Source organism: Larimichthys crocea, chromosome III (assembly GCF_000972845.2).
Source record: "Larimichthys crocea isolate SSNF chromosome III, L_crocea_2.0, whole genome shotgun sequence".
Lineage (NCBI taxonomy): Eukaryota > Metazoa > Chordata > Actinopteri > Sciaenidae > Larimichthys > Larimichthys crocea.
In genome coordinates, this window is record NC_040013.1 from 28,626,638 (window position 1) to 28,643,432 (window position 16,795).

The 16,795-nt window shown below is 38.6% G+C and overlaps 1 protein-coding gene across 2 annotated transcripts; it reads right to left on the bottom strand.

The window, feature by feature from the left end:
- Positions 1-70: 70 nt before the first annotated feature.
- On the bottom strand, positions 71-16,550 carry si:ch211-225b11.1 (sodium- and chloride-dependent GABA transporter ine). 2 transcript variants are annotated; one of them, XM_010732575.3, is made up of 13 exons: positions 16,074-16,550; positions 14,651-14,785; positions 11,623-11,833; positions 11,081-11,213; positions 9,948-10,082; positions 9,582-9,685; positions 8,861-8,985; positions 5,724-5,836; positions 4,143-4,283; positions 3,950-4,049; positions 3,692-3,792; positions 3,436-3,603; positions 71-2,798 (listed from the first exon to the last, which is right to left on the bottom strand). In XM_010732575.3, the coding sequence occupies exons 1-13, from the start codon at positions 16,291-16,293 to the stop codon at positions 2,685-2,687; spliced, it is 1,800 nt and encodes a 599-aa protein (XP_010730877.2). In that variant the 5' UTR covers positions 16,294-16,550; the 3' UTR covers positions 71-2,684. The 2 variants fall into 2 exon arrangements, with proteins under 2 accessions (XP_010730877.2, XP_019130877.1); XM_019275332.2 differs by lacking the exon at positions 16,074-16,550 and adding an exon at positions 13,386-13,506.
- Between the last annotated feature and the right edge of the window lie 245 nt (positions 16,551-16,795).

A 16,795-nucleotide genomic window follows, 5' to 3' on the forward strand; every position in this document is an offset into this window, starting at 1 on the left:
CTTTTTATTTGACATAATGTTAGACACCACAAATCATAATACAGTAAAAAAAAAAAAAAAGTAAGAAACATACAGTCATTAATATGAAAAATCAACATACGTTAAAGAGAACATGAAAGATGAAAAATAAAATGTTTTATTCTTGCTCACTTACAAATATATAGTTATTTTGTATAAAGTTCATGGTTATTGTGTGTGTGAATGTGAGACATCAGAGCACTGTGATGTGTGCTTTGTGAGAGTATGAGAAGATATCTGCAATGAGGGAGAGGCATTTCCGTTTACATGGAGCAGGTTTTCATTCAGCCGCAAACTGCAGCAGCTGATCAATAACGTTTGTTTGGTTGAGATGAAAACCAAGTACTCAGCACATCATGTTTGCCCACCTCCTGTTTTTCAAATAATCCTGACTTTGAACATTTCTAAACACAATTATTTAAAAGCATAATTACATTAATAACCCATTACGATTTGAATTTTAGTCCAAATACAAAAAAAAGAGAGTAAACTTTGACCTATTATGTTGTAAAAGTGATTCTAAATCATCTTTTAAACTTGTAAAACAATGCTGCTTACAACAACATGTATAGTATGGAACATCAAGTTCAAGGTTGAGTAATTAAATATAGATTATCTAAATAATAACAATATGAAATCATGAGGCACTTAAGGCAGGTAACATTAATGAATATTTAAGCCCCAGATTCATTATTTTCTACAGGTTAGTTTCTTGCACAGGTATTGAAAACACATACATAACTGGAGTGACTGCATTTTTACCTTTAATTGAATGATAAGGTGCAAAATGCATGTGCAAAATGCATCTTCAGTGGTTTCTTGCATAATTTTTAAATCATATATTTATAATTCAGATCATGTGTTCAGTACTTTGGATAAAAGGCACTCATAAATGAGGGTTTGGTTGGTTTCTAGTAAGACAGAAAAGGCCAATAATGCACTGTGGGGCCTGACATTTGACTCAATTCGAGTGTATGAGATTGTGTACTCTCTCCTCTGGTCATTTCCAGTTGAGGTAGATTGTCTACATAATACATTAACCCAAAGCTTTTACAGTCCCAGCACTGACTGAACCCTGTGCTACGAGTTTAAACCAACTCGTCCTGCTCTCAGAGACAGAAGATTAACCTTTACAAAACATTACTCAACACTATTGTACAAAAGTTAAAATAAATGTTTCCACTATAGTGAACATTTTGGTCTCTGTTAAAAAGATAAAAACAGTCAGTGATTAACTGCATGTTTTGGGCCAACGGAATAAGAGACTCAGAATGGAGAGTTACCAGATAATTGTTGCCCTCCTGAAGATTATCTGCCCTCATTAGCCCAATTTAGCTTATAGATGCAGATGAAAGGCACTACTTATAATCTCTAAAACTCTTGTGAGTTGCCTGCTAGAATATAGTTAAAAAGAAAAAAATATTAAAAATAATATTAACTAATTCCTCAACCTACAAAGAAAAATGTGAAATCTTAGCACAGTGCATTTGAAAAGAGAAATCCACAAATTGAAGTACAGTACATGTAAAACATTTCAGTTAGTAAATTCAAATAAAAATGTGCTTTGTTCATTTCAGCACTTCTGCTTAGGTGTCTTTAAATGTTTTTGTTTTGTTTTTTAATCCAAGGTTGTTGGTGTTGTGTTCAAGCACTTAGTAAAGTAATGGAAATCACATGATAAACGTTTATGTCATTGTCTGCATCTCCCTTTTCGTCTTTCTCCGTCACAAGTTGTGTCTAAGTTCAGAGTCTGCCTCCTCTGAAAGGGGTCAAGAAAATGTCTGTCTAGCATCTCGGAGGTCAAAACTAATGACGCATTCAGGCAGTCCACGTCAATCCTGAAGTCAAACATCTCTAAATTTTGTGCCCTCGAATGGTGAATGATGTGCCAGAAACAAGTTTCATAACACTTTAGTTTAAATAGCTCAGACGTTTCGGCTGACCAATCAAACAGAGCAAACTTCTCTTTTTCTATTATATCTTGGGATTAAGAACACACACAGGCTGCTATCAAGAACAAACAGTGCATAGGTTTTATCTCACCTCTATTATTTACACATTGTGGTGCATTTTTTTATTCTATGCCAGGTAATGATCAAAATACCTCGTGAACACAATGAGGTTATTTGATGTTTTTCAGCTCCACGAGCAGATGAGGATTGCCTGAACGCTACATTAAACAAAAGAATGGCACAGTATATCATGGGTTGGTCCACAAAGATAACCACAAGGAAGGGTGCATTTACCTGCTGCATGTGGAGCCCCTCTGTGATGTATTTGACTGAGAATACAAAAGTCTACAGATGTATTAAACTAAATAGTTAATAAATTAATAAGTGATATACTCTAGACCACACAACATTATCACACATTGTAAGAGAAAACGTCACTGCATTTTTACTGATTAATCAACAAAAAGGAGAGGAAATAATCATTTATATTTATATCTTTGGTTGGAATGAGCACCTGCATGGTCACTCATATCTAAATTAAATTAACCTTCAGTCATTTGTCAGAATCTCATATTTTCATAAAAAAATAAGTGGCTATGTTTACCACAAATGCACTATGGGCTATGGGTCCATCCTTTGGTGGAACAAATAGTATAGAAAAGTGAGCGTTTGGTATGTACAGATGCACAGACATGGATTTAACTATATTTCTGGTCATATCACTGAAGTAAATAATGCTTCAGACGCCGGGTTGTCAAGGTTTTGTTTTTCCGGCAGGGAATCCTCAGCATCCAGATCTATTGTGGGGGTCATGGCTGTTTTAAGTCTCTGGGGGTTGGAGAAGGTAACATTTTAGAAGCAAACAATGGACTACTCCGTGAAACAAAAAATCCACAATGTCGGTCTGTTGGTTGACAGACTCATCAGCTATTGGATGGAGAAAGAAGCACCCTAATAACTCGATGATCCTCTGACTTCTCACCTAGTGCCACCATCAGTTAACATATGTGCACGGGTTGCTGTTAAAGTTGCTACAGATATCCATAATGCCCAGCGAATGAACTCTAATAACTTTGCTGATCCCTTGACTTTTCCTCCAGCACCACCATGAGACTGACATTTGAGTTTTTAGTGTCAGTCTTCACAGATATTGGCTGGATTATCATAAAATTTAGTGCACACATTCGGATCCCCTTCTGGATAAACTGTAATAACCTTCCCCTGACTTTTCCTGTACGCCTGCACAAATAGTCTTATTTATCCGTAGAGCTCTGCACATGCTTGACAGAATGGGCACATTAGGGAAGAAAACATAAGCACATTTACCAAGGGCATGGCAGAGGCAGCTGGGCAGAGTGCGCACTCGTACGGTAAAATGTGAATAAAAAACACTACCTTAGTGGAAAATTATTGCTTTTGCCTGATTTTTACAGTCATTTGTTTTAATAATGAATCTTTTACTCACCTGAAGAAATGAGCCTTTGTTGTTGTAGAGCTCATGAATAGCTCCAAGAGGGATCCACACTATGGAGACCAGTGAGACGAACCAGCCAACCCATTCAGCCCACAACGGGTAAGTGTACTTCCCATACTTAGCAGGAGTGTACTGGATGATGCTGGAGATCATTATACACTATGTAAGGGGAAAGGATAGGATTATATAACCATGATTATTAATATAACTGATAATCTGTGGTGATTTTATTCAGTTTTAACCTCACCAGCACCAATATAGGACAGAGCAGCAGCCAACAGAGACGAAAGTAGATGCTTGGAGTTTTTCCTTGCATCCTCTTGACCATTAAGGAGATTCTTGGGACTCCTAATGGAAAAAGACAAGTGCTGATTAAACATTTGGAGTAATCATGATACAAAGTTTCGTTTATTTAACCAGCCAATGAAAATCCTGGTGTCTTAGAGGTCTAAAGCTTTTACCATAAACAGGACATCTGTGTTTATGAGCTTTATGTGGATCTTACCAAAGATCCAGCAGACAGCTACAACTTCAAAGAAAGCCAGGATGATGAGAGAAACCACAGCAGTGTAGTGGTCCATCAGCTGAAATATATAGATACCTCCCTGTCCAAGAAGAGACAGAGTGAGACCAACATTACAAAACAACTGTTACCATGTAGGCTGGAACAACAACAGTGCTGCTGTTACATACTGTACCTTGGTAACATGAGGAAGCCCCAGGAGAAAGCAAAGGAAGCACACAACCAGGGTCAGCAGCTCTTCTCTCTTTAGGAAGCGCAGAACTTCACGACCAAACTCGTCTTTTATGAACGTTATGGCGACCTCAACTGTGGCAAACTGTGACACACACAAAACATTTGTTGTGTTTCTAATAGTAATCCCATTTGCTGTGTAAAAAGGAGTTTCTTCTTGAGATGTTTTTTTATATATATTTATTTGGAGCTGTGCAAAGAGCTGTGTAACCATGGCTACGGAGACGGTTGTTGTCAACCTACTTCCAAAGCTCCAAATGGAAAAAGTATATTTAACCATATAATGACAAGAGTGGCTTTATGTAAGTATGAATGTTCAATAAACAGACAGACAGCAGATTTTGTCCATCATCAGGTCAGAAAGTGAATTGCTCAATGTAGCACCACTGTGCATAAGTGCAGACTCACAGAGGCGTTAGCATGGCATGGGATCTAAAGCAGTTTAATGTGCCTGGAGAAATATATCTTTCAAGGTCATAATGACTGGTAACACTCCTACCTACAGATAGTTCGTACAGTATATATAGTATGTGTAACATTTGACTGTTTCTGTAGATGTTTAACAGATTATCTAAAAATATATTCATGAATATACCCTGTTTTTTTCATGGTCTGTGCTGTCCCTATAGTAAAAATAACATGTATGTTAATGTCAGTGTGCCAACCTGCCTTGCATTAGTACGAAATCGTATGTACAGATACATGTACAGGCTGCCTGTTTCACAAAACAGTCAAATGTTACAAATACTATTTATATAAACTGTGTAGACAGACTATTAGAATAAAGTGTTACCACAGTTACTGTCATTATGACTTCACAGGTGTATTTTTACAGGCACGATAAACTAATTTACATCCCATGTCATGCTAACACCTCTGTGAGTCTGTTTGTATGTGGATACAGTAAGTTAATTTGTCTTTTCTGTCTTCTAAAGTTGTGTATGCGTTGCTATGTATTTACTGTTTTCATTTATTGTGTATATTGTCTTGAGTGTCCTTAATAAAGTTATACTATATAATGATATATAAATCAGCTGAATTGTTGAATTTCAACTAATAAGCTGTTAAAATCTTACAAATACTCCACAAACAAAGTGTAATTGTACATTCATGCTCGTTAGAGCCTGACAGTCTGTTAGCTGTTTAGCAGCATTGATTTGTTCTGACCTCACAGATGTGCATGTGTAATAATTTCCATGGAAAGTTAGGTAAACAGTTACAGAGAAATAGACAGCTCAAATGCGCACAGAAGATACTTCTCAAATAGTTTCGCCTACATGAGTTGAGTAATGAAACACTCCCTTTGCCCTATTTACCTTTGAGTTTGATTTCCTGCTGACAAAGTGTGAGGGAAGAAAATATGCCTGACTTCAGTTTTAATGATAGCATGAATGTTTTCAACAAACTGTGCAAGAGTTGAAAGTCTTTGCTAAAAAAAAAAATACAAATTTAAATGTGCTAAGCTCCACTGCAGTGTTTCATCTTCACAATATTCTGTGTTTACAGGAGTGTTAAAGATGTTTACCTGGCTGTCCAGGCCCAGACACAGCAGCATAAAGAAGAACAGAGGGGCCCACATCTGAAAGACGGGCATGGTGGAGAGAACTTCAGGGTACACAACAAACACCAAACCAGGACCTGGACCATCATACAGGAAATGTGTTGTTACTATAAGATGCAACTATACACAAATGCAATAAATAAATGAGATATTATATGTTTATTAGTGAGCTTGTAGAGGTGCTGGTATATGGTTTTCGTTAGCTTTGGACAGAGCCACGTTCCAAGAGTTTGCATGCTAAGCTAAAAATGTCAAAATATTCCTTAAATATGAATGATTAAAAATATTGACAAGTTTATGAAATTAGGTGTCAAAATTGGGTAAAAATGAGCCGTATTCTCAGCTCCAGAACTGCCCACTCGTGGGAGCAGTCAAGCAGTCAAAAGTCAATGGTGAGGTCAGGAGGGAATAAAGTTATTTATTGACGCTTGGCCAAGGAGAGACACTCTCATGGTGCATCAAAAGCGCCTGAGTCGGTCTCACATTCTGCCGAACTCATGCTGGTGGATAGACTTTAAACCCCTACAGATAACACCACAAATACTATACGCCCCAATATACAGCCAAAGAGAATGTATTTACCCATGCAGCATATTCTAGTCTGGAGACACTGTTGTCTGTTTACGCAGATTGAAACATCAACGGCAAGCTATCTATTATGTCTAGGAAGCCAGCAATAGGTCTCTTTGACCCTGGCCAACATAGTGTTGAGATAGACTGACACCTGCTGTTCCCAATCAAAGCCAAACAATTAATACTGCCGAGGACCGCCAAACAATTAATACTGCCGAGGACCTCAAGGCCCACACATGACCTCGTGTAATCTAAGGTGACTGAAACGTGTCAGATGAGTTCAGAAAATGGCATGACTAACTTTGAAACACTCTGAGTAAGATGAATCCATCTCTATCTCTCTGCTAGAAGTGCAGGGGTATGGTCGGGGTGGCCTCAGCGTGTCACTGAGTCACCCTTCAGGACTAACTCCACATTTCAGTAATACAGTACATTGTTCAAAGTCTTTTCACATGTATTTTGAAAGAAATCTCAGAATTGCCTTTACACAGACTTTAAAACCAGACTAAACAGTTCAGCCCAGTCTGGGTTTCTCAGCTCAGTCGGCTTTTTTTCTGAACCAAATGCAACAAGTGGTCAACAAAAAAGAAATTCTCAGAATTCTGAGAATTTATTTTTTTTATGTGGCCCTAATCCTTTTCCGTAGTCAACGCATGTGAGGTTTAACTAAAGATTATATGAACTAATAGATGTTGCTTTGATGTGATGATCATGGGCATGATAGCTGGTGAAAAACATCAAATACACAATTGAACATGGTATCAAACATCGAATACACAATCATCATTTGAACCACTTATACCAAACGTAGCCAAACTTTTTCTAAACAGGTTAATTGCTAATAAGTAATAAGACACACCTTATCACACACCAACATTTGCATATAGTGTGTGATTACTAGTTTTTCCAGGTGTTTGGTTAATGGAGCCTGTTCACTCCTCATGTCCAGTACTATTATTAAGCCTGGACCAGTTCATTTGGCTTACTGCCAGTAATGAGGTGTGGGTAGGATTAGATAGTATTTCATGGAAAGACGTGTGTGACGAGACCAAACAACACAAAGCCCTGTGGTCACTAAAGAATGAATGAGTCACAGCTGCTATAGGATGATTGAGTACAGGATAGGTTTACCTTGTAAATAATCTCTTCACAGTATGCATTCAGAAGACCCGACTGAATTGTTTGTACATTTAAACATAATACAATGCTGTTGTTGGGGTGTGGCTGTAGGGATTATTATAATTTATGAAGCTTTGAAATAGATTAATCGTTAACTAACACGCAAATATTCCACCTGCAGGGTACAGCAGGAGTTACTGGCATCAACAAGAAGTCAGGAGTTATCACTGTGAGACGGTCCTGAAAGGTCAAAAGACTTTTGAGGTAGTGCTTCATAAAAGATGCAGGAGGCATACAGAAAATACACTATCAATTGGTGCCGCTATGTTTACACACTCATACTAAAACCAGACGTTGTGGTTAGGTCAGTCAGTGGAGAGGAAGTGCACAGGATGAATGGAGGATTTTAAATCTTTTTTTAAACTCTGAAGAAGCTGTCCTGTCTGGCTCGTCTATACGCCCTCAGAATAGTACTACAACTACTCATTAGTTAGTCATTAGTCTTCAAACAAGGAAATATGTTTACCCTTCAGTGTTATCTGACCCTGCAGAGGCTTCTGCCTTATGTACCTATCTTTTGTGTCTAGGGAGTGAGACAGCCCTATCCTCTGACCCTGGTTACCATAGTCATGGTCACAAGGGCATCTGCTTTCCATAACACAAACATACAGCAGTGGGTGCTGAACACAAGTTGTCTTTGTTTTTAAAAATGCATGAAGCTGCTGTTCAGGTGTTGTTTTAGCGTGAGCGAGCCGACAACCGTCTTGTATCAACTCACTCCTGAGCCAGACATCTGGCAGCTACGATTATGTGACTGCACTACACCACACGCACAATAAAACTGTGCTCATGTTTCAGCTACGTATGGCTATAAAATACTACAGCTACTTAAAGGGGCACTCCAGCGATTTAGCATTGCTCTGAAATACACAAGAGGCAATCAGACAGAAACTTACTTTTGTTCTCTGTTTCATTGAGACTGTCCCCACCTGCTAGATATCAGATCCTTTCAAACCCTACACATCCAGTTTTTGTTACAAAACTGAACTTCATGTGTATAATCAAAGAGGTGCCTCTTTAAGAAACTGTACATTTCCACTGTTTATCCTTAAGTGACCTGCACATGTCAGATACTCAGACCAGATGTGCCCATCTTGAAATCTGTCTTGTTTTTCCATGGAGACAAGACAAAAAAGCTCCCAGGAGAATAAAAACAGAAATAAACTCTTATAGCTGACTCTTACAGAGCTTAGGATCTATTTTCCTGTCTAACTCTGTAAATTTGTAAAACCATGGTGTCATTTAATGCATCACATCCAGTCCATGGTTCTGTCTTCTTGTTTAGATCCTTAAAACAGGACAAAGTCATGAGAGTGTGGTGCTGTGGTCTTCCCAGGCATGATGCTTACCATCTGTGGCTATGTTGTCCACTGGGAGGTTATGAATATGAGCCATGTAACCAATAGCTGAGAAGATCACAAAGCCAGCCAGGATACTGGTGAATGAGTTGGTAACTGAGACAATTAAAGCATCCCTAGGAAAGAAGGAAGACAAAATAATTTCAGGACAAAAAACTAGATTATGAAACAGGCGTTCATCATCAAGACAGCTGTCTAAACACAACTACAATGTAAACACGCTCTTGGTTTGCCAGAAAGGGTTGCACTAATTGGAAATGAAAGTGTCTCTGGCAGGTAAATAATGAAGGAGAGGGGAGGATTTCTGGTCTAATACCTGCATCCCACAGATAAGCTGAGGCTTTGATTAGTGCATACAAAACACCCCTCATCTCTTCTTGTTCTACATGAAACCAGTCATTTCAGCAGGACGTGAGTAGCTGAGGCGTATGGCCGCACAGTAAACACAACACATTAAGGAAGAGAAGACCAAAAATGGAGCTTCTTCTAAAAATAATTTTTCCACTCGCAGCACATTGCCATTCCTGGAATGATTTGTTTATTTATCTAGTCAATGAATAATTTGTACTTTTAGAAGTCTGCAACAATGCTGTTGGGAAACAATAGAGGAACCAACACTGCTGATTTTGACTGTTCATGCTCAACTTTCATATCACATTTTGCTGGAAAGACACAGTGCAGCTCTTCTAAATGGAGAATCTTAAATCTTTACCTGAGAATGTTGTTGTTGAACTTGTTGTAGCTAGCCATCGAAATCATGGAGCCAAATGCTATTCCAATAGAGTTAAATACCTGGGCGGCTGCATTAACCCAAACCTGTGATGGAGATACATGAAAGCATGAAGATTAACTTTAGTAACACTTTCTGCCTTGAATTTTTTCATAGTTGTCCATCTTCAAATATATATATTTTTGCTTTCTAAGGTGTACAAACTAAGTTCATTGCTGCAATGACTTCTTCTTTCCTCTTGCAGCTCTGAGTTTAAAGTTTGAACAAACACAAGATAGGAAAACATAGCTTTCGGTCTAAGAAAATATTAACACTGCTGTAGATTCCTTGCTGTCAGACGAGCCTCACCTTCACTTCAAACAGTTTGCTCCAGACAGGTGTCACAAAGTACAAGATGCCATTCTTGGCTCCGGGGAGCTGCACGTTATTAATGAGCAGGGCAAACAGGATGAAGTACGGAAATATAGCAGTGAAATACACAACCTGTGTGACACAAACAAGTGAAAAACAGAAACAAATCAATGGGCAGGTTTGTTGAAGTGATGTCTCAACATTTGGGCTACTGTGGCCTGTTTTCAGTAACATGGGGGAGAATGATTTGTGTTTTGATTTTAAGGAGATATCTCAAGGTGACACGGTGGTGTTCTGTGTGGAGTTTGCATGTTCTCCCTTGTGTCTGTGTGGGTTCTCTGGGTACTCCGGCTAATTGGTGACTCAAAAATAGGTGTGCGAATGGTCCCTGTGTGTCAGCCCTGTGATGAACTGGTGACTGACGACCCTGGTAACGATAAGCGGTTACAGAAAATGGATAAATATATCTCAGGCTGGCCTAAACAAGGTTATCCATCTATCCGTTTCTCATAATAATCTAATCCTTATCAGGGTCACAGGGTTCTGGATCCCAGCTTATACTGGATGAGAGGCAGGGTACAGCCTGAACAAGTTGCTAGTTCATCAAACAAACAACCTATAACGTGCATGTCTTTGGACTGCAGGAGGAAGACAGAGGGAGAAGTTTCGAGACAGTGCTAACCACTGCTTCACCACATTGCCACCAAACAAGGTTATTTCATCAAAATTTCCAGTTGAGGAAGTGATGTAAAGTTTACAGTATTACATGAACCTGTATAAGGAAGCTTGTATTTTTGGCAGGATTTTAAAGATCTCCTCTTGTCTTGTACGTTTTAGACTAAACTAGTGTGCAACAAAAGTATATGACACATAATGTAAAATATGGTGCATAAAAAGTGGATGAAACACTTTGAATTATAAGCGTCATCCTGAGAAAAACAATGACAGACTCCAGACTACAAACTGTATTCCTATAATCAGCACAAAAATGAGCAGTTACTGTAGGTTTGTAAGGCCTACAAACCTTCTCAAACAAACATTAGCAGAAAGTTTTCAAACCATGACCAACATTAACCATAATAATCACCCCTGTGCATAAATACATCTTGCAGAAAAGCCATTATTCTGACCTTGCCAGTGGATTTGACTCCTTTAAATATGCATAAATACACGATGACCCAGGATAAAATGAGAAAGCCAAAGAGTTCCCAGCGAAGGCCACCAGCTTCTTCAATGCCACTGCTTTTCTCCAGAAGTCTGTGACTGGAAAAAGAAAAAAAGTTATTCCTATTGTATCCTTTAAGCCACTGAAAGCTTGGTTATTTCTCTATACTATTAAATAGCCATCACATAATGAGTGAGTATTTAAGTTTAGGATTGGGAAAACATAATTATGTATTATTTATAAAGAGTTTAGCACACAGAAATGCAGCTAATCTGCTTTAAACCGACTGTGCGGATGAGGTTTGTTCAGATTTAGATTTACATGTTGCTAGAGATACAGAAAACATAAATACATAAATAGAGAAATCTCTCATGTGAAATAACCAAAACCTTGGCAGAAAGTCATGTTCACATAAGACCACCTTAATAAGTCTTCAGGCCAGTGCCAGAACTAGTTTGAATATATAGAAACAGCATATTTCTGCAGCTGTAAATGAACTGAACTCACTCGAAGAACTGTTGGCTGGCAGACTGCAGGTGGGTGTTGTTGCCTGGAAAACCGCTGGAACAGTTTCCGACAGCATTCCAGGTATTGTTGCAGGACATCCAGGGTAGACTCGCTCCAAATGAGTTGTACAAATAGTAAAATGCCCAGCTCATGAGCACGTTGTAGTATGTGGAGAACACAAAGGAGATAACAACTGTGGCCAGACCAACACCTGCAGTGACACATAAGGGAAGAAGTCACAACTCACTCTTTGTCAGCATATTTTGCAGGGGAAGGTAAATTATTTGGGCACAGGATTATAGTTCTATGTCTGAAATAAGAGCCAGTATCATGGATTAATCTCTGGTCAGTGGTGGCCAAGATGAAGTCAAGCAAACTCGGCCTCAGATAAAAGAAATTCCTAGAGCAACGGATTATGAATTCCACTGTGACCAACTGAACAAAGGTGAGATCAAAGTCCTCCAACAGATGTAAATTATTCAGTCTTTAAACACCTGTGGTTCTTAGCTGTGTTATTGGATTTCAGGTTGGGTACGCCTGTGTTTACCATATGTGTGTTTTTCACCTGTCTCCTCATTCGGAGCAATGACTCGGCAAAAAAGAGTGGCCTCTACAGCTCTATAGCTGTGGCTGTTTTGCTTGAAGACACTCCAGTGGAGTGGACAGGGAGGATCAAACCTGAACTATTTTAAATACAGGAATTATCCTCAGTATATATGTATATATATGTATAAACAGCATTACTTTTTGCACTCTCTGACACAACAAAAAGTCAATTTTATATTCTCAAAGATATTTCAAAGCAATATTTATTTAGTGCAGTATTTATTTAGTACAGTAAATGTCTGCCTGGAGCTAACAGCCAGCCAGTTTAGCTGAGCTTGACACTAAGCTGGAAACAGCCAGCCCAAAGGTAACGAAATCCCTCTAGCATCACCCTAAGTACTCACTAATTAACATGTGATAGTAGTGTGTTTGTATGTAACCAAGCTGTTTGTTTTTATTCCTGTTCCAAGTCTTTAGTCTAAACTAAGATAACTGGCTGCTACTGTACCATACACAATATTTCCAGAAATGTCAAACCTTCCTGTTCCTGATCTTTTGCATAATTTCATCGTTGCCATGTTTGTCATCTTTGGGATTTGAGAATGATGTTGCCCTCTGTTTTTCAGCAAACTTTGCTTCTGGAAATTAGTTTTATTTATAGTTGACTGGAATGTCATGCTCCACTGGAGTGCCATTATGAAAAACAGCTCTTTGTCATCATAATGACAGAACCAAGGGAAACCCTCTCTGAGCTCCAGGATCAGCTAAAAACCACTGTGTATGGTCCACACTAAGCATCCTTCCTTTGTGATTGCCTGTTTGCCTCTCTAAATCTACACATCTAACTCATATGGTTGACTGCTCCACTGGTACACTAGACACGCTCCAAGTCGAGTACTGATGCAGCATTTCTAACTGGCAAAACATTACGGTCTGCTGGACTCAAAAATAAGCCAGAGTACATAAAGATGGTGGGAATCATTCACGGCTATCCCCTCTTCTCTTCATTAGTTTATTATGCTGTCATACCTCAACTGTCCACTAGATACCCTCATGGAAACAAGTTAGACAAAGTCCTTAATTTGACCAATTATATATTTCTACATGTGAACATTCTGCAGTGATTTAAACATGATTATTGTGATAGATATCTGCGGGTGTCTAAATCAGGAGTTGCACAGGGAAATCATTCAAAAGAAGATACAGAAAAAAACTACCTGCTTGTGGAACTTGTTTAGCACAGAGCATTAACCAGGAAGAAATGAGCGATAAATCAAGGGAAGGACCCATATATTTTGACCGGGTAGATAATCTCTGTCTTTAAAGGAGATAAGAAAACTTTGGAGAAAAATCTTGAGTTAGAACAAGACAGGCAGCATTTTGAAGTTGTCAATCTGGTGAGCTGCTCTCTGAGTCAACACATTTCAGTTCATTCATAGGTTTCATTTAAAATGGTGCCTTTTTTTTCATAAGCACTCAAAAGTATTAAACACAAGTCCCTTTGTACTGATCTGCATGATGTTTTACAATTTGCTTTACGAACCAATGTGGACTATGAGAGCAGTCAACCACATTTGACTTAATTATCATTCAGATTATTAGATCAAATGTAACGATCATGGTCCAGTTAAATTCATGATTTCTCATGTACCGTTACAGTTAAATGTACAGTTACAATTTCAAGATGAAGAAGTCAGTGATTGATACGTTCACGCAACAAGTTCTCAGCCATCAACACGTAAAACAATTCATTTGTCAGACAAGGGCAGATTTCAATAATAGAAAATGTCAACATTCATCAGGATCTGGATTCAGATCTGCATTAAACATACAGACTTAGAGAAACATGGGACATAAGTGTTTTTGGAAAGCTGTGAAAATGTTAATGAACGCCCTATCCTGCAATAATAACTCGACACGTGGCCTAACTTTTACCAGATATTATTGAAAACCTCTTTGGCAGACAAACTGCTCACAAATTATAAAAAAGTAGACTGACTGACATTTACCAAAGGCATGTGTGTCATTTGCATGCAGGTGTGTCTGCATCCGAGGTATTTCACTGCATATCTCTGTTACAGAGAAAACTACTGTACTTTGTATTCACAGCATTTTCTTTATGCAACTGCCATCAAGACATTATGGCAGTGAGTAACATCAAGGCATCGTGGCTTTATCGGCCCTAACAGACTCTTCTGTTGACTGCTATGACACAGCTGATACAATTACCTATTCTTCCCAAGTTTTGTCTGCAAATACATAAAATATAAATACATAAAAATGTATCAGCCTCTCATGAAATTATCTGGTTTAGTTGAAAAGATGCTATTTATACCAGAAAAGTATACATACAGCTCCTGGACCTATGCCAGACTTTGCATACAAAAAAAACATTGTGCCCACAAATGAAAGGAAGACAAATGAAGGAAAATTCATCAGATATAGTTCATCCCCGTCACAACAGAGTCTTTTTGCCACTCACCTTTTAACAAGGGACAGATTTTGGCAAGTGCATGCACAGGCCCTAAACGAGTGTACTGGCCGATAGCAAATTCCATGAAGAGCAGAGGAATGCCACACAGGATCACCATGGTAAAATAAGGGATCATGAATGCACCTGAGTCAGAAGGACAGAGAGAAACAATTAGTGGCAGATACTTCTCGCACCTCCTAATTATGTCAGGTACATTACGTTATGCTGATATAGTTGTAGGTGCTTTGTCATTAATTGGACAACATATACAACAAGTTTCTGAGGTATTAAATATGGGAAACTGTTCAACTGTCAAGTTTAAGTCTCACTATCCTTTCCAACTTACTTTACAGCTTATGAATAGCTTGTACACACCACGTCAATTGAGTAAATGTATATGACTCACTGCTGAAGCTCAATGCTGAATGCTGCCAAAATGTTGACAGCAAATTTTGACCTTTTCAAAGTAGGTGCGGATGTGTTTGATTTCAGGTCTTACTTTCAGGGTGTGTTTGACATTTTTGCCCACGAGCTTAAGATGTAGAAATGTACAAATATTTCTATACCATGTTGAAACAGTTCCTCTCCCCACAGTCCAAAGAAGCACCCTGCCTCATGTTGCCTGACATTAATAATAACCTGTTGTTATAAAAATTAGGGTTACACAGCTAGTTGGATGTTTTAACTTATACAGGCCAGGGACAGGTCAGAGAGGTGACATCAAGATTGGGGACATACTGGCTACTCATTAGGTGATATGTTGAAGTAAGCTGTTTAAATGCATGATATGCAAATTGACTGTTAACAATTTACAGGGGTTGAGACAGCCCATCTTCAGGAAAATGTATAAGAACCAACTGTTAACGCTCCTCTGGAAGCCTTTTTCTCTGTGACTCCTTTAGTGTGTTGCACTGTGAAACGCTCCTCTTGTACAAGAACAATAAATTCAACTTAAACTTTGATGCTTTGAATCCGATTCTCCTTATTTAAGGGTTTTTCTTTAAAATTCCCGTAACACCTGTGATGGCGTAAACCTTGGTGGTTTACAGAATGGATGAATATTAAAGGAAAGTCTTTAAATATGAACTGCATTATGAAAGATATGCAGCCTATAGTGTCTTAACATTGGTCATGAATGAAACTGTTGGGTTTATGAAAAGGCATTTGTGTATCCTGCATGTGACTGCTCTTGCCAAAGGCTTTTTTGGTGATGTAATAAACTGAGTAACATACTTGTTTGTTGTTAATATTCGTATGCTGTATTTCATTTAAACTCACTTATATACAATCTATAGCAATTAAACAGCCTCAGCCATAAACTGTACTCTGTAATGTTCATTTTCTAACCTCATCATCATTAACCTCCATCCTAAACTATATATGGGTCTATATAATTGCATTAACACTTCTCGAAGTATTTTTTTTTTTTTACCTCCACCGCTGCTGTAGCACAGGTAGGGAAACCTCCAGACATTGCCCAGTCCCACCGCGTACCCCACCGATGCAAGGATGAACTCCAGCCGGCTGCTCCATGTGGGTCTCTGCGGCTCTGATTCCTCGCTCTTCTCGCCAGTCACTTTGAGATCTAAGGGTTTCAAAGCACAGTCTCTCTTATCAGATGACATCTTTGAATTTCTGGCACTGATCTCCATCTTTTTCCCTTATTAGAAACCCGGAAAACATCAAATCCGGTTACATATACTGAAGCAAAAGCATAAACTCGGCTCATATAAACTCTGATCCGGAGACAGCCAATAAATATCCTATGATGAAACGCACCAATAATACACTCCCTAAACGCCTGTTACTTAACAATAATTCATGATTTCCTAAAACAGCCAGGAGAGACTACACACACACAATGGCTGGCGACACGCACATGCAATCTGTCCCCATTGCAACCTACTCAGTGATGTCACATAAATTCAGCGACTTTCGGATACGCCTCTTTTCCAAAATGAGACGAAAAAAATGATGTGTCACTGCCATGACCTTGCAAAATTCCTGCGTTTGCATCGGTGACTTGAAAAATAAAGTTTTGAATCTTTCCACTGAATTTCACACCTACAGTCCAGTTACAGACATTATAAAAAATCCTGGACCAACACCACGCGTTTTATTCCACATGTGTTGCTTAAAAATAACAATAAAATC